This window comes from Bufo gargarizans, chromosome 6 (genome assembly GCF_014858855.1).
Source record: "Bufo gargarizans isolate SCDJY-AF-19 chromosome 6, ASM1485885v1, whole genome shotgun sequence".
In the NCBI taxonomy this organism is placed as follows: domain Eukaryota; kingdom Metazoa; phylum Chordata; class Amphibia; order Anura; family Bufonidae; genus Bufo; species Bufo gargarizans.
Window position 1 is genome coordinate 60,895,983 of NC_058085.1, and position 24,215 is coordinate 60,920,197.

Below are 24,215 nucleotides of genomic sequence, written 5' to 3' on the forward strand. Positions count from 1 at the left end.
TCTTGTACTAAGTCTTTTTTGAAAGTTTAAGAGGTTTGTGTGATGTTTTTATTTTATAGAAAGTCCCTTCAGCCCCGGATGAAGAAGAAGAACTGCAACTGCAAGCAGCACTGAATCGAAGTAAAGAGGAATATGAAAAGGTATGTAATATATACAGTATGTAAGTTGACTCCAGTCATAACATTCATTTAGGCTAAAGTCAGACAAGAACATTGAAGGGGTTGTCTCATCATTAGGATATGCCACCAGTGTCAGATAGGTGCAGGATACCTACTAATTCCCAGAACAGAACAGTGGAGAGCAGTTACTCAGTTCTTGTAGATGTGTTAGAAGGAACAGTAAGTTCTTGTAGATGTGTTAAAAGCAGGAAGAAATGTAAGGATCTGAGTGACTTTGACAAGGACCATATTATTGATGGATAGACAACAGGGTCAGAGCATCTTCAGCTTCGGGGTTCAAGGTGATGACTTTGGCCTCCAAATTCCCCAGATTTCAATCCAATAGATCATCTGTGGGTTGTACTGGAAAAAAGTCTGACCAACAAAGGCCGCACCTCGCAATTTAAAGAAAAGAACCATCTGCTGCTAGCGTCTTGGTGACAGATCCTACAAGATACCTTCAGAGGTCTTATGGAATCCATGCCTCGAATGGTCAGACCACAATATTAGGCAGGTGGTGTGTGGTCTGTGTATGTCTTGCTTCATAAATAAAGTCATGTCTTGGTTGTGATACAGTCTGGTCTTTATTTAGGATCTGCAGGTGAAACAGGGTGAAATATCGCTGATCGAGAGGGCTTTAATAGAGACACAACTTACAGGGGACAATGATCAGAAGGAAACTGTAAAGAAAAATGAGGTAAGAATACATCTGTCTATGTATCTGTCTAACCAATCAGAGCCATGGCTATTGTTTCCAGTAAAGTACTAATAACCAGTACATGGAAGAGGTTGTAGTGTCTCCTCAGCATGGGTGCACCACCAATGAAGCCATGTGAGGTGATCGCCTCAGGCAGCACCAGGTAGGGGCAAGAGGGGGGCAGCCGAAGGGCCATGGGCTGAAGGGAAGGGGTTAGGTTAGGAAATTAGCATTGGGAAGGTGGGGCGCCATTTCGGTTTTTGCCTCAGGTAACTAAAAGGCTAGGTGCATCCCTGCTGGAGAGCCTACTGGTTTGGAGATTGAAACTTTTGATATAATTGTGGTACAGCAGGCAGTATACGGTTAAATACTGAATTAGTGGAACTTTCCTGCTGCTCGCTCTCTCCTGATATACAGGCACTGGCATCTGACTAGTCCGATTTGTTTTAAATACAGTCATGACCATGATATATCTGACTAATGGGAAGATTTACGGGCTATACATGCTTATGCTGTGCCCAGTGAGATATCTAATCCCTGCCATGTACTGAGGTGACCGTATTAAATGGGAAGAGCAGCAAGTGAGCCTGACTCTTGAATATCTCAAACTATGTTGTTATCCTGCTATGACTATTTAAAGGGAATGTCTGCTGTTAAAAGCATTGAGAGGTATCCTTTACCAGTGGCGTGCCTAGGGTGTTTGGCACCCAGGGCGGGTCCTTTCTCTGGCACCCCCCACCAAATTGTACCCCCTTACAGTAGTATTGCCCTTACTGTACAACCTTCACAGTAGTTTTGTCCAGATATGTGCCCTCTTACGGTAGTTATGCCCATGTTGTACCCCTTCAAGGAAGTTATGTCTTAACTGTACAACTATCACAGTAGTTATGCCCACATTGTGCCCCTTTAAAGTACTTATCCATTCATTGTTCCCCCTTTATAGTAGTTATGCCCCCATTGTGCCCACCTCACAGTAGTAATGCCTTATCTGTGCCCCCTTTACAGTTGTAATGCCCTCTTTGTGCCTCCCTCACAGTAGTTATGCCCTCTTTGTGCCCATTTCAAAGTAGTAATGCCCTATCTGTGACCCCTTCACAGTTGTAATGCCCTCTCTGTGCCTCTTCGCAGTAGTTATGCCCTCACCATGCCCCCATAACAGTAATAATACCCTTTCTGTCCCTTCATAGTAATAATGCCCATTCAGTGCCCTATAACAGTTATGCCCACCCACTTTACAAGAATAATGCTCTCTGTGCCCCTTCACAGTAGTAATGACCATTGTGCACCTTCATAGTAGTAATGCCCATTGTGCCCCTTAATAGTAGTAATGCCAATTGTGCCCCCTTCATAGTAATAATGCCCATTGTGCCCACTTCATAGTTATAATGCCCATTGTATCCCATTTATAGTAGTAATGCCCATTGTGCCCACCTAATACTATTAATGCCTTTTGTAGTAGTATTGCCCTTTGTGCCCCCTTTGTAGTAGTATTGCCCTATGTGCCCCCTTTGTAGTAGTAATGCCCTCTGTGCCCCCTTTGTAGTAGTAATGCCCTCCGTACCCCCTCCATGGTAGAAATGCCCTCTGTTAAACAAATAACACTTCAGCAATTGGCATCTATCATGTAGAGAAAGTTAATACAAGCCACTTACTAATGTATTGTGATTCTCCATATTGCCTCCTTTCCATCACATTATACACAGCATGTATCTGTGGTTATTAACACCGTGTAATCCAGCAGTGGTGGCTGTGCTCGCACACTATAGGGAAAGGTGTTGTCCTATGCGCACTTCCAGCCTTTCCCTATAGTGTGTAAGCACAGCCACCACTGCTCGATTACACGGTGGTAATAACCAGGGATACGCTGTGTATTATGCGATGGAAATCAGGCAATATGGACAATCACAATACATTAGTAAGTGCCTTGTATTAACTGTATGATAAATGCCATTTACTGAAGTGAGACAAACCTTTTAGCCCCTTTGAGCATACATTTACCAAATCTTAACCTCCTCATATTGTACATAATCTACATTATAAGGCCTCATGCACACGACCGTTCCGTTTTTTGCGGTCCGCAAACTGCGGATCCACAAAAAAACAGAAGAATTTGCGGAACGGGCGGCCCATTGTCGAAATGCCTATTCTTGTCCGCAAAACGGACAAGAATGACCTATCGCCTATCTACAGGATAGGTGATAAATATCAGATTTCTGGGGTCTGACTGCTGGAACACCCACTGATCATGAAAAAAGGGGTCCTGAGACATTCAGTTACATTACCGCCAATCTATGTACACAAGGGTCTTAAGACCACGTTCCCAGCAGTCAGACCGCCACTAATCAGTAACTTATCACCTGTCATGTCATAGCTGTTGGACCTTTTCACATTCCCTATCCTTAAAGGTTTTCTTTGCGTGTAAAAAATAAATAAAATTAAATTAAAATTAAAAATCTGGCCCAAAATATATCTCAAACTAAAATAGAAAAGCTATCCTGTTAAAGGACCTGTGTCCACTTTTCTAGTTATCCTTTATCCACAGGACCGGGGATAACTAAGTGATCCGTGGGGGTCTGAACGCTGGAGCCCCCACTGATCCCCCTTCTTGACTGAGTGGCAGGTCGAGCATATGCCCTGCCTCTCCATCCATTCTCTATGGGGTCGCTGGAGATGGCAGAGTACAGCGCTGGCTATTTCCAGTGGTCCCAAAGAGAATAAATGGAGCAGCAGGGCATATGTGTGGCCTGACACACCATCAAAAAGGGGGAACGGGACCTGTTCCTGGGATCAGTGGGGGTCACAGAATCAGACCCCACTAATCATATAGGTATACCCTATGGTGTGGAGAGGATAACCTGAAAACCTGGACAACTCCTTTAAATCGTCCACCACTCCACCACAGTATCTATTTACATAGCAGCAGTGATGCCTGTAAATACGGAATATCATCGCTACCGCCATGTAAACCATACGTGTCAGTACTGGAGGATGTGACGCACTGTGCAGAATTATTCAGTCATAAATCCAACCCCCTTTGCAGGTCATAACCTTTAACAGAGCCCAAGCAAAGGTTCTAGCGGAGCAACGTGAGCAAAGGGCACAAACGGAGGCTCATAACTGAAACAGAGGCATTAGGGTCACCTGAGGCAGGTAATAGTGGGGATCCTGGAGCAGGGGTATCTGGAGAAGAGGCAGTATTAGCGGTGCATTTAGAGTAGGGGCATCTGGAGCTGGGGCATTCATGGAAGTGCATTTAAAGCAGAGGCATTAGGGTCACCTGAGGCAGGGTAATAGTGGGGATCCTGGAGCAGGGGTAACTGGAGAAGAGGCAATATTAGCAGTGCATTTAGAGTGGGGGCATCTGGAGCTGGGGCATTTATGGGGCTGCACCTAAAGCAGAGGCATTAGGGTCGTCTGAGGCAGGGTAATAGTGGTGATTCTGGAGCAGAGGTATTAGGGGGGCAACTGGAGAAGAGGCAATATTAGGGGTGCATTTAGAGTGGGGGAATTGGGAGCTGTGGCACTAATGGGGGTACACCTAAATAGAGGCATTGGGGGGACCGAGGGCAGAGTCCCCCCAATGCCACTCTGAACTCTGCAGAGAGCAGCACACATACACAGATCTGTGTCTACCATAAACAAATCCACTATTTCCCCCTTACAGTCTCCTACAGCTCACTACTGTCACACACCTGAGAAATCAGCACAGCATCGCAGAGGAGTCCTTCTCTCCAGCAACCACAGTTTTCTGACATCAGGGAGGGCAGGAGGATGGCTAGACATGTTCTCTCCTCTTTCACTGCCAGCAGCCCGGGAAGTTTAGAAGATACTGCAGGGCCTCCTGTACAATTTACACCAGTAGGAGGCTGCATCACTGTGCGATACTGTCACCTAGTGGCTACAATAATTATCTCTCCTGAGAAACAAGACAAATAATTACTCCTCCGTCTTATCTCCCGACGCAGGAGACTGGGGGCCTACCGAGGAATCCCCCTCCTTGCCGGTGGGCCAGTCCGAGCCTGTGACAGCCTGATGTGAGGCTTAGTGGCCAGAGTGAAAAACTACAGGATATACTATAGATATAAATTTGAAAAAAAATTACAAAAAATCCTACAAAAAAAAATTTGAAAATGTTGTTTATTTTCAAAATGCCCTGACAGACTGAAAAAAACAGGGGTTAGATACCATTGATCTACAATTTTCTAACCTCAGTTATATATATTTCTTTTACATTTTGCGCAGCATGGAAAACAGCAGGGAAACTATCAGCAAGCAGACTGGCTGCTGCCGGCAGATTGTCTTATTGTTGTTAGTCTCTATTTAGTACGTTTCGGTGCTCAGTGCTGCACTGTCCTGAAAGGGCTGTTGATTTGATAGTCTCATTAACACTTTAATACCCACACAGCCCTGCTCATTTACATGTATATAACCCATACCCATCATATTTATAAACATATAACTCTAGATGCAAATATTATGTATATATGTTAAATAGGATATTTTGAGCTTTACTTGTGCATAAGCCATAATTAGAATAAAAATAAAGTCCTAACAAGATCCTTCAGCGCGCCTATTCATAGCATTCAGGGAGCAGCAGAGTTTTACATACCGTATGATGCACAGAGGAGAAATAAGTAAAACAGCAAAAGCAAAAACAAGTAGGAAGATATACTGAAAAGTCTTTAGGTTTGCAGACGATATAGCACATGGTATTGAAAGTAGAAGTTTATTTTCTTTCCTAGATTCACATTAAAGGGGTTCTCCCATGATAAACCTAAAAAATGAAAATCATACATAATCTAGTACATGACGATCTCTCTCTAACAAAGCTAGAACCAGCCCTGTACCTCACATGGGTCCAGAGATCTCCTTATTCATTGCTGAAATTGCGCTACTAGATTTATCCTTTCTGCATGAGCTCTCTCCCTCTCACAGCTCAGAGGGCGTATCCATGCTCTCCCTATCAAAGCTGAGGGGGCGTGTCTCAGCTCTCCCTATCACAGCTGAGGGGGCGTGTCTCAGCTCTCCCTATCACAGCTCAGAAGGCAGTTGAAGGATAAAACTGAGCATGTGCGGCCATCTCAGTGAGCAGGTCAAAGAAATAAGAAAAAAAAAAAAAAAAACAGCAGGTGGCGCTATACAGATACATTTTATTAACTAGCTCAGCAGCTATGCTAAATTTCTAATTACATGCAATTGCAAAAGTATTCAGATCCAGGTGCTGGTTTGAAAACTCTAGAATATTTTTCCTGGGGCAACCCCTTTAATCTTGGCAAGCCTTAGAAATCGCGTGACTCCGTGTCACGTGATGTACAGAAAAAAAAATCCTCTAAAGCTTAACACCTTCTTTTGGAAAAATATTCTAGTAGCAAGAATGTCAGAAATCTAGAATAGGTTAATGAAAGATATTTCTAAGGGTACATTCACACGACCGTATTATTTTTTCCACTTCCGTTCCGCATCCGTTCCGTTCCATAGGAATGAATCGATTCATTCCTATGGGTGAATAAAATGTGCGGAGAACATGCAGTATGTTGTCCGCATCCTTGTGTCCGCATTTCTATTCCGCAAAAAAAATGAAGCATGTCCTACTATTGTCCGTACAGATCGGTCCGCAGCACCATTCATGTCAATGGATCCGCAAATTGTGGATGACATACGGATTGGTTTCCGTATGTCATCCGTTTTTTGCGGATCCGTTTCCGTATTTTTTTTTTTATCAATTGTCTTTTTATTGACGATATTTCCAAGAATAGACATGTACATACAAAAAAGTATGACTTTGGAGTACAGTGTTCACGGTACAAAGATACAACTAAGGGCATTGAGCGAAAGATAGCATATGTCCCATTTTTATGTATATAGGTCATTACAGTGAATAAGTCTGAGAAAATACAGATACAATAGTCATGAATGGGCAGTACTGTAATAAGAGCACACAGGTTGCTAAGATAACAGAGTATCTATTTTCGCGTTAACTGTGGAGAGTCATACAAAATCTACTGTAAGAAAGATTCGGAGACACAAAGGGGAACGTTTCCCTATTTTTAAAGGCCTTAATAATTCTTTTTTTTTCCCTCTCTCTTTTTTTTTTTTCTTCCGTTTTTTGCGGACCGTAAAAAACGGAAGACGTACGGAAGTCATTTGTCCGCAAAATGCGGACACGCGGTTCCGTTATTTGCGTACCGCAAATCTGAAAGGATTACACATGGTCGTGTGAATGTACCCTAATACTGAGGACTTCAATGTTCTGGAACCTGTCATGTGGAACATGGTGTCTGAGCTGCCGGCAGCAGGTTATAGAGCAGGAGGAGCTGAGCAGATTGATATATAGTTTTGTGGGAAAATATTCAGTAAAACTTGTATTTCATTCATTTAAATCCCTGTTGTGTCTATGCTTAGATGTCCAGGGGGCAGTCCTACCCAGTGATGGACAGCCTTCCCTATATACAGATAGCTAGCTTGCAATCACTGATAAGACCGCCCATTGGACTCCTAAGCCCAGATTGAGCAGGGATTTATAGAAATGAAATACAAGTTATACTACTCAGCTCTGCCTGCTACATAGAACCCACAGACAAGACAATTTGACAAGTTTCCTTTATTGAGTTTAGAACGAAAGTCCATTTAGCAGCTTCGGCAGCCTTGATGGGCCACCTCCATTATGCAATGCTGAATATCAGCTGGTTGACACATACGGCACATGTATATCTATAGCAAACATTGATATTTCCATTATCATCACTCCACTGTCACCCTCTTCCTACACTGTCTAATTAGTAGGTGCCATTCAGTCAAGTATAGTGACAGACTGGTGAAGAGGCCGGCAGACCCTCAAAGTGCATAGCATATGTCTGCCATGTGTAATATAAAAACTCGGGCAACCCATGTAATGAATGAATAATCACCTGTTTCTTTGTGCACTGTGCTCTGCTTCCATATTCTTGGTTGTTGCAGGTGTACCCAGGTCACCGCTGCAGCCAATCGCTGGCCTCAGCTGTGCATGGGACGTCTCTGCTGAGGCCAGTGATTGGCTGCAGAGGCAACCTGTGTGCTGTGCACAGAATGTTACTGCTGCAGCCAGAAAAATGAAGGACCAGGTAACAGCTCAGGAAATAGCAGGGGAGAAAATGGGTAAATATATATTCATTTGTTATTTTAGGCAGTTTACAGGGGTTGCCTGAGTTTTTATATAACTCAGACAACCCGTGCAATGAAAAATATTTCAAGCTTTTCAAACCAGCACCTGGATCTGAATACTTTAGTAATTGCATGTAATTAAACATTCAGTATAGTCACTGAGCTATTCAATAAAATATATCTGTATAGCGCCACTTACTGCTTGTTCTTTTTACATTTCTTTGTCCACCTTGCTGAGGTGGTCACACATGTTCAGTTCCATTCTTCAACTGCCACCAGCCTTATCTTCTGTTAGACAATGTGGCAGTACAGGTAGAGAACTGCAGCAGAAAGTACACTCGAGAAAGGATATGCCCCCTCAAAAAGGACATATGCAGTACCCCAGTACAGGTGGCATCTGCAAATGTTATGTAATGTGATGTCAATGAATGTAAATGTTTGGCAGGGACAGGTTTACCCATCCTGTTCCACCCCTCTCTAGAGAGGCAAGAGTGGACTGGTCCTACTTTCCTGAATAGAGGAAGAATCTAGACTAGTATCTGGAGGAGAGGTTGTAGGGAGAGGGAGCAAAGACTGTGTGCTCCTCTGCCCATGCCTTAACCTCAAGCTTCAGACTCACAAATCTATGCATGCTACTTAGCAAGAAGTAGAGAGACCATGGAGTCAATAAGATAGAGAATCTGCATGGCCAAGCAAGGGGCCAGTCAGCAAAGTAGCCTGCTACTACAGCTATTCAGACTTTGCTGCCGTGGTGGAATTGCAGTTAAGATGCTCTACACACTTGGACACGATTTGGCCAATCGTAGTCATTTGGCCAATCGTAGTCATTTGAACCTGCACCTGTGAATTGCAGGGATAATTGCCAGAGTACAGTCACCAGCTAGAGATTCTAGTGAAAGAGACTTTAGCAAGCTAGTAAATAGAGAGTGCCTTTGCCAGTCTCCATACCTCACTATCTGGGGAAAGAATTTACATTGTGTCCAGATTGTTTTTGGATATACTACAACCCTTATTTTGCGCTCAGTAAAAAGGGATGTTTGTTCTTCTATCTCTGGCTTGGTATTCTTACACCTACTACACCGTATGCCGCTCATTGCACTTTGCACCCATCCAAACACCTAAAAAAAAACAAAAAAAACAGCTACTATCAGACAGGAGCTCCAGAATCAGGGTGTGCCTCAAGATAAGAACAGGTGTACACTCTATTAGTTGCAGCAATATGAGGGAGACCACCGAGACACATCATATCGTCAGATCCACTACCACTCCTATCCTCCGCTCCAGCTCTTCAAGGGTTCAATGCACACGCCACCTCAGAAAGGACACACTCTCTATGCTGCCAGCTTGCAAACAATCTAGCAGATCAATTGCAGCAATAAATAAGGAGATCTCTGTATCCAGGGGTGGTTCTAGCTTTTCTTAGGAAGAGATAATCATGTACTATATGATGTCTGATTTTTATGTGAATATTGGATAAACCTTTTATCCTCACGATCTCTCCAAGTATTCTCATTTTTTTTTTTCCTGTAAGAAGACCCTCGTCACCTTGTGTTATTGCCTACTTGACCAGAAAAATTGCCAAACTTGTCAGCTGGAGATATTTCAACTCTGATAGGCAAAGCAGTTCGATGGGAGTTTCATTTTCTCTACTGTTCCTTCCCCAGACACACATAAATGATCTGATTGATATATTCGGTCCTCCACAACCACCTACGGCAAATATCTGGGATTCCCAAGTTTCCAGTTCTCATCTATCCACAGACACAAGCTCCTTCTTTCCAGCCTGGGGACCTGCAAGTAAGTGGCAACATGTGATACTAGATGGGGGGCACTTCTTCAACATTGTTATATGATGATGGCATTGCTCTTAGGTATAATTGCTGCTTGATTCATAATGTCCTTTTGTTATTCTGTCTAGCTGTGAAAAATGTGATTTTTATTAAAATATATCTTTTTCTGGGAAAGCCAGAAAGCACTCCTCGTGGCTGCACCTTTGTGAATGGAGCTGTAGGTTGTGCAAGCGCATTGACACTCCATTTAAACTCTGATGGACTTCCAGACATAGCCAAGAGCTGTATTTGGCTGTGCCATATAGATGAATGGAGCAGCGGTGCGAATGTTTGACCTACTGCTCAATATATATATGGCCATGGCCCCATTTTTGTGATCAGTGGGGGTCCCAGGGGTCAGACCAATGGACAAAAGCATAACTTACAACGTGAGTTGGATGATGACCAATACCATAAGGTATGTGGCCGAGTAACACTGCCATACAGTTGTCATCTCCAACCACACTTTGTCACAGACTTGCCATCTGGTCTAAGGTCTACACCCGCAGCCTGGAAATTGCAGAAAGAGTTAATCGGAATAGAATAACATGTCTTTGCTCATTTGAAAACATTACTAAGTGTTTCTAGAGAGGGAGACTCGGGGAGGATTACTACCATAATTCTTGCTGCCTATATACAGCAATTGGGAAGATCCTACTCTGTAATATACCTCTGAACTGTGCTGCAACTCCCATAGTCTATTCAGGGAGAGACTTATTTATTGTAACCAAATGGACCTGGTCTTTGACTCCACATCCTTCTGCTGGCCCTGCACCTGCCCTCCTGCCTCACGCCCCAACATCACACTTATTTAACATCAAGGGTACCACAGCCACAATCAGGCAGGAGCCCCAAGAGTGTGCCCCAAGGGTAAGAAGGGTTGCACCTCTCTATTTACTGCATAGCCCCAGGTAGTTTTGGAGTAAGGACGACCCCCATGAACCACCAGCACTCCTACCAGTGCCGCTACTACCATCCCCCCTTCTCGGCTCTCCCTCTGCGGGTCACTGCATATGCCCACCATGAGAGATTCCCAAAAATCAACATTATTGTCAGGATGATCCTACTTCTGTAGAGTTCATGATTGAGGAGCATTTTAATGCTAAAGTCTGTGTACAGAGAACTTGTTCTATACTTTTAGGTAGGCCATACATGCACATTGGTCAACTTATTTATACTGAATTTTCAAAGTCCCATAGCCAAAGTTCATGCTTTTACTTCTGCATTTTCATTTCAGATCAGAATTCGAGTGTAGTCACCGCTCCCTTACCTTGGGATACTGTTCCTCAGAGTTCTCAATTGAAAGCAGATAACACAAGTCAAAGTATAATTTTCAGCTCTGAGGAACCAACAGGCTGGCAGGAGCCACAAGTTTTGAAGAGCTCCCCATCTGATCCTTGGGGGGAGAGCAAAAGCAGTGAGTATGCATGGAGAAAACAAGTATCATTGTATCATTAGCAAAACTGCAGCCATTGAAGACTTCAACTATATTCACAGTGTTTGAACATGTCATATCAGAAGACAAACATTCTATAGGTGTGACCTCTCCTGACACGTCTACTGTAGTAATTACTTGCATTCCTTATTAAATAACAATTCTGGAGCATCTTATACAACTCTACTTCATGCCGTTCCTCTGTTATTTCTCCTAGAAATCTATGAACAAATGGACAACTGGTTGCTGCTACCTGATAGGGTTGTCTACCTACAACTGTTCAATTACATTCACATAATAGATTTTGACCACGACATGACTTTTTCCTGATGTGGTTTTTCAGTTTCAGGCTGCAGACCTGCTCATTGAATGGAGCTGAACCGACTCTCGCCGAGATTTCCTGTGGTTTCCATGCAGAAACCATGCCAAGAATGGACATGTCCATTCTTGATGTGGTTAGGAAAAATAAATAGTTTGCAGTCACATGAACAGTGGTGCAGACTCCGATTGAAATTAGTGGCAAAATCTGCCACGTGAACATAGTCTTATACAAGGTTTTCATGTTCAGGTTTTTTGACAGTTTTTGAGGCCAAAGCCAGGAGTGGATTCAGAAAGAGGAGAAGAAAGTTTTTTTTATTCTCTATCCATACCCTCCATTTATGATCCAACCCAGTCTTGAATGTGGCTTAGGCAGGGTGCTGGATCTTCTTAGGGTCCATTCACACATCCGCAATTCCGTTCCCCAAAACAAACATGGACGTGTGAATGGACCCTTAAAGAAACCAGTCCTGTGTTGAGACTTACTGGAAGAATTCCATTGTATGGAGAAAGATTGGGAAAGGAATATGCAAAGAGGTATGTCTACAGCCAGAATCCTACTCCATAATGATGATGGGCAAGCACCCTGAAACAACTGTCTATAGATTGATATCTGCCTTGGTATTTCCTGTGTCATATTCCAAAGCTTGTTAAAAAGTTGGATTTTGACTCACAGGGAGCCACTTCCACAAGGTGGCAGTAGTGAGATGGCTCTTTTCCTTGGGAGATAGCTCTCTGCATATTCCTTTGCCGTTGAACATTGCCAATACACATCCTGGATTACTTTCAATAAGTCTCCATACAGGACTGGTCTCTTTAAAGGGGTTGTGCAAGAATGGAGGTTTTCTTTTAGCAAACTTACCCATTCTACGGGACCTGCAAAGGGAAGACTACTTTCACATCTGCGCTTTTGCGGTCCAGTTTTAAGATCCAGCATGGGATTTCAAAACCACAGCAAAACGCTTCTATTATTATAATACAACCGGCTGCACCAGTTCAGAACTGATCCAATTGCATTATATCAAAAATGAACATGCCGGATCCAGCACTAAAACCATTGTAAGTCAATGGGTGCCGGATCCAGTTTTTATGTGTCAGAAAAAAGACGGATCTGGCACCATTGACTTACATGACTTTGGTTCGGTTTTCCATCCCGCACACACAAACGCTGCTTTCAGTGGTTTTGTGTCCGGCATGGGGATGCAACATACCGGAATAGAATGCATTCTGGTGCACTCCGTTCCAATGTATGGAGACAAAACTGAATCGTTGTGCTGCAGTTTTGAGACCCTGTGCTGGATCTCAAAACTGGACAGCACAACACAGATGTAAAAAAGTAGCCTTAACTGGTTCCTGGTGCCGGCTCCCCGCTCCTTCTTCTCCCAGCGTGCGAAGCTCCTCTGGGCCCCAGGGATGTCACGATCTGGTTTGACATCTCAGCGGCCAATCACAGGCCATGTCAGTGTCTGACATCCCCCCCGTGTCATGACAAATGGTCACATGTTCGCAAGGAGAGCTGGACACTGCAGAGGCCTGTGATTGGCTGCCAACGATGTCCAGCCATGTCAACATCCGGTTTGACATTGCTGGAACCCAGAGGAGCATTGCAGGCCGAGAGAGGAAGGAATGGGCAACCAGCAGAGGGAAGCAGGTAAGTATGCTTCCCTTTGCAGGTCCTGCAGAATGGGCTGTTTGCCAAAATCCCCCCATTCTTCCACCACTCTGCCTAAGCCGGACCATTTGGCCTTCGTCTGGCCAGTATATATCAGTAAAGATCTGAGTATGGAATAGTGCAGTACACTAATTAATAAAACAGTATTTAGTAAAAGTAAATGGAGACCATAAACCTAGTAAGAACAGAGCTGTCCAATGTTTGCTGACAGTGCAAAGCAGTCTACAGAGACGACCCCTTCGACAAGAGGAATAGTAGCAAGCGTCATCTATACAGACAGCTCTGGCGGCATACAGCGCATGTGCAGATGTAACTGAGACCAACACACCTCTCTTCACTGTGCATGCGCCAAATACCTCCAGAGCTGGCTTATGATAATGTATCCAGGCCTGTGCAATGTCAATCAAGCCAGCGTGACCCTACAGAGAAGTGGCACAACCCCCATGACTCTCTATAGGTCATCTGAATATAGTGCTTGCTGAGTTCTACATTATGCCGTATCAGCCAGAATATCCAATGTCATCAATATCAACCTATTTCCGTCTTGGGTAACAGGCTAGGGGCGCTTAGAGTTTCACTTTCAATATATCAAAACACAAAAAACATATCTGTTGTAAATTAATTTCAGTTATTTTGGCATATTCATTACCTTAGGTCCAGATGATATATTTTCAGCACTTCATTCAACTGCAGGTGAAGATGTCAAACCACCATCTATTGGAAAGGACGACCACTCTTTGGGTAAGATGTCCTGTTCAGGCTGCACGCCGTACATAGTATATGACGGGCGTGAGCTGCTATATTTACTATAGTTTAGAAATGACTATATTTTACCTCTACAGAAATGGACCTCTTTGGAGATCTTGTACCTACGTCAAAGCTATCTGCAGACAGGACTAACCTAGAGTCTGAAGACCTTGTCCCAGATGCCAGTGTCAAATCTCGCAGTAATACTCCAGAGTTATTTTTGGAACCTGCTGCCCGGTCATTAGTAAACCTGGATAGCCTGGTGTCTTATGGAGACAGTGCCAAAGCCAAAAATCCCTTCTTTTCTGGTAAGTAGGCACCACACTCAGGCAGAAGAAAACAAGACACTCTTCGTCTTGGTGTAGTGGGGGCCATGTAGTAACGTTCACTGCCAGTTTTCTGTACTAGAAAAGCCGCATATTTTGTCACAAGTGCCGCTATACAACAAGACTTTTTAGTTTTTTCCAACACCCTCAACACTTTTCCAAAAAGTGGGCAGGAGAAGGTGGGCTGTAGGAGGGGACTCCACACCTGGGTCATTTAACAACATGTGCGCCATCTACTATAGCTCCTGGTCGGAGTAGATTTCAGTTTGGGCACACGGACACCAGAAGAGATGTTTGCAAGCAGTGTGCTCAGTAATTTCCTTCATGTTTCTGTACTGTTTTAGTGGTTAGGGCCATTAGATCTGTAGGCTGACTGTACGGGGCCATTTAGTAAATTCCCTGACCCCCGCCTTCCGATACGCATGCCCACTCAGCTTGGTTGAACATGCACACTTTCTCAAATAGGATTGGACATGTTGAATTTAAACAGTCTGATGCTTCCATCCCCCCAACTTCTGCTATTGGGGAGAGTCAAGAACTGGGCCATGACAAGGTGTTTTGGTGCCCTAGGCAGATGTGGAAAATGACCCACCTAGCACACCCAAATAATACACACCTCAACTGCTGTAGTACATCAAAATACACAGCAAACATGCTTCAGAATCTCATAATACACATCTCAGCTGCTGCAGAACCTCATGATACACACCTGAACTGCTGCAAAACCTCATACTACACACCTCCACTGCTGCAGAACCTCCTAGTACACATCTCAGCTGCCGCAGAACCTCATACTACACACCTCCACTGCTGCAGAACCTCCTAATACACATCTCAGCTGCTGCAGAACCTCATGATACACACCTGAACTGCTGCAAAACCTCATACTACACACTTCCACTGCTGCAGAACCTCCTGTCACGAACTATGGATCCGATCGCTCCGGATCCCACAGCTGTGACGTAGTGGTCTGTGACAGAGTCTGCGCACACACAGAGACCTCACGTGACCGGGGTATTACCATCCGGCTAACACCCCCCACTACACTTCGGTAACTGCCACCACGTGGGTTCCCGGTCCACGAGCCGACTATCCGGGTAATTCACTCTCACACAGATCAGTGGATGAACCGGATATCACTTACTGACCAACCGCAGTCAATCACCCCCAGCTACAATTCCTAAATGCAATTTAACTAACTACCTGGTAACGTCTCTTCAAAGGCAAGTTCAGCAGCTTAGAATATGGAAGACTTGGCCATTTAGATTTTATAATCTTTAATAAGAGGTAAAAAGCAGTGCATACAAGTCTAATGAAAATGACTATAAATCTACAGAATAATAATAACAATATAAATAATCACGACAGTTTAAATGAAAGGGAAAAAGATTAAAGAATACTTAGTTTCTCTGGAGGGTTTCAGATGGTCGTTCATATGTCCTTTTTGAATCCTTGCAAACCCCTTTTCAGTATGTATCAGGGGAGACCCTCAAAGTTCTTCTGATACAGGGATATGCCGTCAATGTCCAATTAAGGGTCTGGTGATGTTCCATGGGTCTCTCTCCTCTGTCCTTGTGCACAGATTTTTATGAACTCTCCCATGGGCAGGAGACTTACTCCTGTCAGCCAATGGCAGCAGAGTGACTGTGAAGCTTAGGGATTGGCCGCCAAGTGTTTTATGACCCCATCAAAGTTCAGTTCCTACAATGAGGATTATACTTAAGCCCGTATCTCCTTGATACATCGGCATATTTTTATACAGAATACATATTTGCGATCCTTATTTATTTACCTACAGAATGAGACCACACACTAGGGATCGACCGATATTGATTTTTTAGGGCCGATACCGATACCGATAATTTGTGAACTTTCAGGCCGATAGCCGATAATTTATACCGATATTCTGGGAATTTTCATTTTTGAAAAAAAAAATAAAAATTCCCACAAATCTGCTGAAAATTAATGTTTATTGTTAATGTGTATTTTTTTTTGTAAATCTTTCTTTTTCATTTATATTTAATATTTTGGTGTTTTTATTATTTTTTTTGTAACTTTTTTTTTTAACTAACTTTTAGCCCCCTTAGGGACTAGAACCCTTGTCCTATTCACCCTGATAGAGATCTATCAGGGTGAATAGGAGCTCACACTGTCCCTGCTGCTGTGTGCTTTGTGCACACAGCAGCATGGAGCTTATCATGTCAGCCAGGGCTTCAATAGCGTCCTGGCTGCCATGGTAACCGATCGGAGCCCCAGCATTACACTGCTGGGGCTCCGATCGGAGGAGCAAGGGAGAGGGAATCCTGTGGGGGGGCGCACTGCGACTGGGGTGGGGGGGCCCTATGCGCCACCACTGGGGGGGGGCGCACTGCGCCACCAATGTCTGATACTGGGGGGCTTGGGGGGGCGCACTGCGCCACCAATGAAGCTTAATCCCACATTTATTCATATACAGGAGGCGGGAGCTGGCTGCAGAATCACATAGCCGGCTCCCGACCTCTATGAGCAGTAGCTGCGATCCGCGGCACCTGAGGAGTTAACTACCGCAGATCGCAGCTACAGCTCATAGAGGCCGGGAGCCGGCAATGTGATCCTGCAGCTCCCGCCTCTTGTATATGAATGAATGATAGATTAATATTCATTGGTGGAGCAGTGGCCATAGCTCCTCCCCTCCTCCTGTCCCCTGTCCTTTCATTGGCGGCAGCGGCAGGAGCAGCACAGGGGGAGGAGACACTGCTCCTTCTCCCCTGTGCTGCTGCTAAGGGGAACACGGAGAGCACTGCCAGCAGCGCGATCTGTGTTCCCCATACACTATCGGAATATCGGCAAAATAGATGCCGATACCGATAGTGTTCAAAATCCTGAATATCGGCCGATAATATCGGTAAATCCGATAATCGGTCGATCCCTACCACACACGGTAATGCTGGGACCTGTAGTTCTTCTACCACCCATAGGTCAGCTACGGAATCACATCCTCTAGTCATATTTGATACCCAATTAACCACAATACTCTATAGAGCCTGGATCTGGTGTCAGAAAGGGCATAAGTTGATTCATAAATGAAATATGAAAGTGGACTGGTTTTATGCCCAGAGCTAATTAAAGGCTATTAGCTCTCCTCAAACCAGACCTGGAAATTAATGACGTCACGCTCCAGCCAGGCTTGACAGCGAGCTGATCTCATCTTATAGGATGAGCTGGGCCTGGTATAGCTTTTATGACCTTTTATAGCTGGCCTCACAGAGTAGTGGTAATAAAAGTGTCCATCTATATCATAGGTGACCCAGGCTTCAGGAAGATGAGAGTTCACAGGTTTTTTTTTTTTTTACATATGCCAGAAGCATATAAGATGGCTACCCAGAGGAATTATGTATGTATGCCGGCACACCTCCTAATACACATCTCAGGTGCCGTAGAACCTCATACGACACACCTCCATTGCTGCAGAACCTCATAATACACAAGTAAGCTGCTGCAGAAACTCACAGAACACACCTCATCCTCTATACACTATGCAGGCAGAGAAGTGAGCTGTGCACTTGTGCAGAATTTCAACTACTGGCTTGATGACATCAGGACCAGAGGGAGGAACAGTGGTCAATTCAGTCCTGAGAGGCGGAGCATGGCACCATTCGGTGCTGAGAGAAAACGTGCAAGGGGAGGAGCTGGGCACGGAACTCCATTCAGTTGGGAGTGCTTGAGCGCCCTTAGCGATGGGATCTTACCTTGGGCTCTTTTCAAGTAATTTGGGTATGATTTAGAAGACGTTTGACAGAATCTCAGAATGTCAAAAAACCGATTATAATGGTATATACATGTCAACTGCAGGGCACCAGGAACAATTTAATCTATGAATTTGCAGTGACAGACTCCCTTTAAAGTGGATCTCTGGGAATGATGCCTTTTGACATAATGCTTGCAATCTGCCTCCGTAAATAGAAGACTCATACTTACCTGCTTCCCGCCTTGCCGATCCTCTGCGCTGTCTTCTACATGTCCATGTTCCGGCCCCTGGACTGTTTACATCCGGCGGTGCATTGGCCTAGTCACATGCTCTACTACAGCCAATACCTGGCTTCAGTTGTGACGTAGCCACAAGCGGCACATCACCTCTGAAGCCAGTTATTGGCTGCAGTGGAGCATGTTACCATGCTCATGCACCGCCGGATATAAATAGTCGGAGGACCAGTATATGGACATGTGGGAGCCAGCAAGGAGGTCCAGAGCGGTCAGTGGCAGGTACGTATGAATCTTCCGTTTACAGAAGCAGGCTGCAGGCATTATGTAAAAAAAAGCATTATTCCCAGAGAACCCCTTTAAAGAGGACCTGTCGTCTTCAAGAGCACAGACCAAAACTGTAGCCAGAAGATGTGGTTGTGTGGGGTAAGTTTAATTTCTATCTTGAAAAAGATTACATAGACGTACTCTATTTTCTTGCTGTCTGCCATATTAAAATAATTTATATTAACACATTTTGGGCTAAAATATTTATTTTGCACTTTTCCTGTAGGTCTCAGAGAACCGTCACCCACCAACCCATTTCAGTACGGAGACCAGAAACCCTCTCTCAACCAGATTCGAGCTTCCTCTCCTATGCCGAGTATAGGAGCGCAAATGCCAATCCAGAATGTCAGTCTGTTGCCAATTAACTCAATGGATAGCGGAATGAATAACTTAAGGACCATTTCTCCAGTTCCGGGAATCACGGCGCCATATACCATGCCGCTTCCAATGCAAAGCTTCCCCCCTGCCGTCAGCCTTTATCCCTCACTGAATTTTCCATACACTCCGGTGGTACCATTAAACCAACTCCCTGCTGCTTTGCCTCAACAGATACTGCCCAACGCACAAGCTTCCAATAATCCCTTCCTCTGACCGGGTGGGGATCATTCTGTTATTTGTAGCTCCATTTTTTTTTTTCGTGCACTCATTCTACGAGTTCTTGTTGTGGGGATAATGTAATCATTCTGGATTATTACAGCTTACAAATCATAAAACAAGATATTTTCAATAGAAACGAATGATAGTTGGAGTTGTGAGTTTAATTATTTCTAAAATTATGAAGTCGTTATGTGGTATATAGGATTTTAATGAGTGATAATTATGAATCTGGGTCACTGCTAAGTGGAAGGGAAATCGTTTAGGACGAGGAGATTTAGGGCAACAATACTTGCCTGTCGAATTGCTATTATTACCGAGTTAATTAACATGATAGCTGAATCACAGCAAACAATCATTCTGCAGAAGGCGATATGACAAAAGTTACCTGCTAGATGGTAATATTCAAAAACTTCTTCCATCATCTTGTCTTATCATTTTTGTACTCATAAAAGCTATGTCTCGTCCAGGCAACCACTTTTTAGACAACTTCTTGGGGCATCTGGATGTGAAAGAAGGGAATCCTCTGTTTGGGACCCGTTCGGTTAGCTGGAGGTCTTTGCTGGAGGATCCGGTGGATGTAATACCTTATTTCTCCTGCAGTGGCCACTGCACGGAAAATATAAGAGCTGGATGTGTGGCTATTGAATCTGGACCCATAGGGAAGCTTCACCCTCAAAAGGGGTGTGAAATCCCATTTCATTTTACCTATGAATGTATGTAAATTAACTCTCCTCCTAAAAGAATAAATCTGTTTCGGGGTTTTTAAACCTCATCAGTATGGAGCAGGGTAATGGTTGGCTAGGTGAGATGTCTATGACACAGCTCTGGAGGATGATGGTTCTCAATGAAGAGGTCCAATGGTGTAGGAAGACTTACATCAGGTAACGCCTCATGGGAAAAAAGTCTGTCAATTATCTCTTCTCCAAAAGAAAGAAAATTATCTCACAGCAGCCAAAGCAGAGACATTTCAAAAAGGAAGTGACACCCATCTATAGCATCTGTTTTGGGGTTCTTGCTGCTTGGCAGTGCAGAGCAGGCTAATGGCTGGATGAGATGCTTCTGATGCAGCTCTTGGAGGTGCTGGTTCTCTTTGAAGAGATTAAGAAGTTGTATGGATCTCTTGAAGGACAACCGGTACTTCCTATAGCTGCATCAAAGGCATCTCATTCAGCAAAATAGTACTATGCTCTTTACTGATGAGAAGCAAGAACACAAAACAACTGTCTCTCTGGGTGTCTCTTCTTTTTGAAGAAGTCTCTGGTTTGGCTTGTTGGTTGACGTAGAAGGAGAAGAGATCATTTACATACTTTTTTCCATGGAGCCTTGCCTAAAGTAAAGGACTTTCAACATGGACCAATTATTGGATGAAAGGAATACTGGTTGCCGATTATTGGCTCATGTAAAAAGCCTCCAGATCGGCCAATAAATGAGCCAACTGTTGTTTGTCCGCTGATAGGATCCTTTATGCTGGCATAAAATTTTGTCTGCAGCTTAGACAATACTGTATTGAATCTGGTGGTTCATGTGGCTGTTTATTTGGGCAATTATCTGCTGTGTCCTTAAACGAGCACTGTTCGACATATGCTGTATCGCCGATCGGTGCTCGTTACCAAGCAGAAATCTGCTTATGGAGGACACTTAGTTTTTATACACTGAATCGGCCAATGGTAACATAGTCAAGATAGCAATAGCAACCTGATATGTTGTGTAAATCAGTTTTCCATCTATTATGTTTTCACAAGCAATGAGTATTTTCGCACCACTATGAATTTAACACAAATGATTTCTCCATGTATTTCCTTTTTCACAAAATAGGTTTATAGGGAATCTAACAGCAGTTTTACGGTTCTCTCCATTCCCCCCCCCCCAAAAAAAAATTCCCACTAGTGATTGCTATAGGAAAAAACATGTCAATCTGCTGTTTCCATAAGCTCCATGCCAGTCAATAGAGAAAGCCATGTGTGGATACAACCCTCCATTCATTCTCTTTTATCCATATAGGTGTGGTCCTAGAGGTGGGAATGCACGTATCAGACATTTACGTCATATCCTGTGGATATGCCATAAATGTCTGTGCTCACTCACTTCCTCCTTGCCAGAGAAGGGCATAACACAGGACAATGAAGCCGGCAAATGTATACTGTGGACGGCACGCATGTGGCGGTTCTGTGGCTGCCAATATTAGGCTATCGTCACACTTCCACTTTTTTCTGAAACTGATTCCTTTCTGGTAACAAGTTGACTTCCGTTTAACACTTATATTTTAGTCTAGCAACCCAAGACCTCAATAATACCAAAGGAAATAAAATAACAACACGTTATAAGTACAGATCCTTAGAAAAAATTATCTAAAGAAAAGTTGTGAGCAGTTTAAAAAGCATGATAACTTATTATCTAGAAGTATACATTTGCAAAAAAAAAGTAAGCACACCCTTTGGAATGACCTTGATTTCTGCATTGATGTGTCATGATTGTTATACATGCTGTGCTGGTGGCTCATGCCTGCCACCGTCCCACTCCTCCGGGCAGGCACGGGCACTACTCTAAATACCTTGCTGTTGCTGCTGTGCTCTGGCAGTCCAGACCTGCTGCCGCTCCTCTGCTCTCCAGTAGTGGGCCCAGCATCTAGAGTTCTAATCTCCATCTTCTGCCGCAGGCTGCAGCCTGAACTTGTCTGTTAAGTTACTAATGCTGGCCACTAATGCGTGCAGACTTAAAGGGCCAGTGCTCGTTCCCTAATCTTCTCCAGCCAATCATTAGCAACACTGAGGTACTTAAGGGACCTTCCCCTTGAGGAGGGTGCCTGAACAATAGGTGTATCCAGCTTGCTAGATCATGCAACCGTGTGCTATCCTGATTGTCTGCCCTTGTACTGATCTATGCCTGATTTATGACTCTGATTCCCTGCCCTGATCTTCATACTGTTTTACAGATTTGCACATATTTTGCCCGCCCTGACCTTGGCATGTTACTATGAGTTTTGTCTGATCCCTCAGAAATCCGCACTGGTATCTTTGGCCCCCGTGGGTTAGATGTCAATCACACAAAGAGTTCTCCAAGAGGTAGCAGCCTGGTGGCTCCCCTGCAGTCCAGACCCCTGTATAGGAGTTAAAGGTTGAATAACAAGGGACTGCCACAATATTGCCTTAGGTGTAGCCCAAAGTCAAACCTGTTGGTTGACGAAGTGGTTGCACACCCACTGTCTGTGATCATGTCACAATTATAGAAAAACACAATCTAACTAAACTGATAACACAGTCTTCAGCACAGTGAGTAAACATCCACAAACAAGGAGAAGAAGTAAGTGAACATCTGTGTTAATGACTTCTCTAAGAGCTAATTGGATTTTTTTTTTCAATTAAGGATATTGGAAATATGGGTTTTTACATGTGTTTGGTTACTCACTAAACTGTTCTTAAGAAAAGTGTAAACCATGACTCAATGAGAACAACTTTCAGAAAACCTCAGAACACATGTCATAGAGATGTATAAACAAGACCTGAGCATTTTGTGGACATGACTAGGGTAAAGGGGAAGGTTGATGATATTGTGCTCAAAACACTGCTGCTATCTCTCTCTTATAGCTTTGATCCTGAAGGCTCCCAGTAAAATGGTTGCCATAAAATAGTTTAAGAAATGCTATGAATACAATATAACCAGTGCTCCACCCAATACAGGCCATGCTAACAGTTTTAGCTGGAGGTTAATAGGATTTTAAAGTATCTGGGACACAAAATTAAGAAATTCTGTTACAGTAAGTAAGGGGCAGAGGAGTAGCCAATGTCCTGTTTTTTTAATCTAATTTTGCTAAAAACACAACAGTTTTTGTTGTGCTTTTTGCACTGGTGTATTGGCATTGTTGGTTTTTATTTTTTTTGCTGTAAAACAGCAGCTCCAGGTGTTAGCTGAACATGTATGGGAAATATGAAATAGTAAACACAAGTTTTTTATTTTGCTCCTGGCGTTTTTTGACTTTTGGCTTATTTTCAAAAATGCAGCATGCCGGAGCTATGGAGTTTTTGCAGACATTTTGACATCACCTTCTATGTCGAGTAAAAATGCCTTCTAGAAAAGGCTAGTGGTACTGTGTGCAAAAACACCAGAAAAAATAAAAAATCAAAACAAAAATAGCAACAAAAACTGCAAGTGACAAGGTGTGGTTTTTCTGCCATTTTTTTTTTGCAGATAAAAAGAAGCCAGAATCAAATTTGTGTGTGATAGCTCCCTTAAAGGAGTATTTTCATCTCAATATTTATGGCAAAACAAGAACCATATAAGCATGCTTGCCTTTTTTTAAAACTGCATAGAAGTGAATGGAGAGAACTTTGCATAGGCAACAACCTTTCCATTCGTAGTGGTTGTGAGATGGGGCCTTATTCTCCCACCTCTGGGACTTGCGGAATTCCAGAAATCATAAAGGAAACCCAATGGACCCCACTGACTATAATGGGGTCCATTGGGTTTTGTTATGGTTTCCAGAATTCTGAAAGACAAAATACTGTTGCATGCACCGGTACTTGTCCTATATTTTTGTTGGAATCTGTGACTGAAGCTCCTAACAGAACCTCTGCAGTGCCCAAGTGCATCAGTGCTATGAGCTAAAAGAGTTAATGCTTTGTTTTATGCCTTGTATATGATCCCAAGAGCTGTATAGGTAGCACAGCTTAGTTATGGTGCCCTACTCATTAGGAAGGAAGGTGAACCTCCTCCCCTCTGGTCTGGATTGCATCATCCAGTAAGTCTAGCCTGAGCAACCGAGTGGAGAGAAGTTGCCTCTTGCATGTGCAGTGTGAGGCCATAGGTTCTCAGTTTCTCTATGCCGAGGACAAGTACCAAAGTCCTGAGAGGAGTAACCCTGAGAGAAGGCAGGAAAGATATCCACAGACTTACTAGGATCACAGGGGACTGTGGATGTTAGCAAAGGTAAAGCTCGTTTATGGCTATGGACTTTGCTGCTGATGGAGAGGATACGTGCCAAGAGCACCCACCACCCTTATATAACGGATTGG

The 24,215-nt window shown here is 43.7% G+C and overlaps 1 protein-coding gene across 1 annotated transcript in view; it reads left to right on the plus strand.

Annotated features, from left to right (window-relative positions):
* EPN3 (epsin 3) overlaps nucleotides 1-20,061 on the plus strand; it is a 63,517-nt gene extending 43,456 nt beyond the window's left edge. Inside the window, exons 4-10 of the mRNA XM_044300017.1 lie at nucleotides 60-140; nucleotides 751-855; nucleotides 9,660-9,792; nucleotides 11,062-11,241; nucleotides 13,904-13,990; nucleotides 14,092-14,304; nucleotides 18,836-20,061. Coding sequence (XP_044155952.1) covers nucleotides 60-140; nucleotides 751-855; nucleotides 9,660-9,792; nucleotides 11,062-11,241; nucleotides 13,904-13,990; nucleotides 14,092-14,304; nucleotides 18,836-19,200 — 1,164 coding nt within the window. The 3' untranslated portion in view covers nucleotides 19,201-20,061. The remainder of the gene's footprint in view (nucleotides 1-59; nucleotides 141-750; nucleotides 856-9,659; nucleotides 9,793-11,061; nucleotides 11,242-13,903; nucleotides 13,991-14,091; nucleotides 14,305-18,835) is intronic.
* Nucleotides 20,062-24,215: the final 4,154 nt, after the last annotated feature.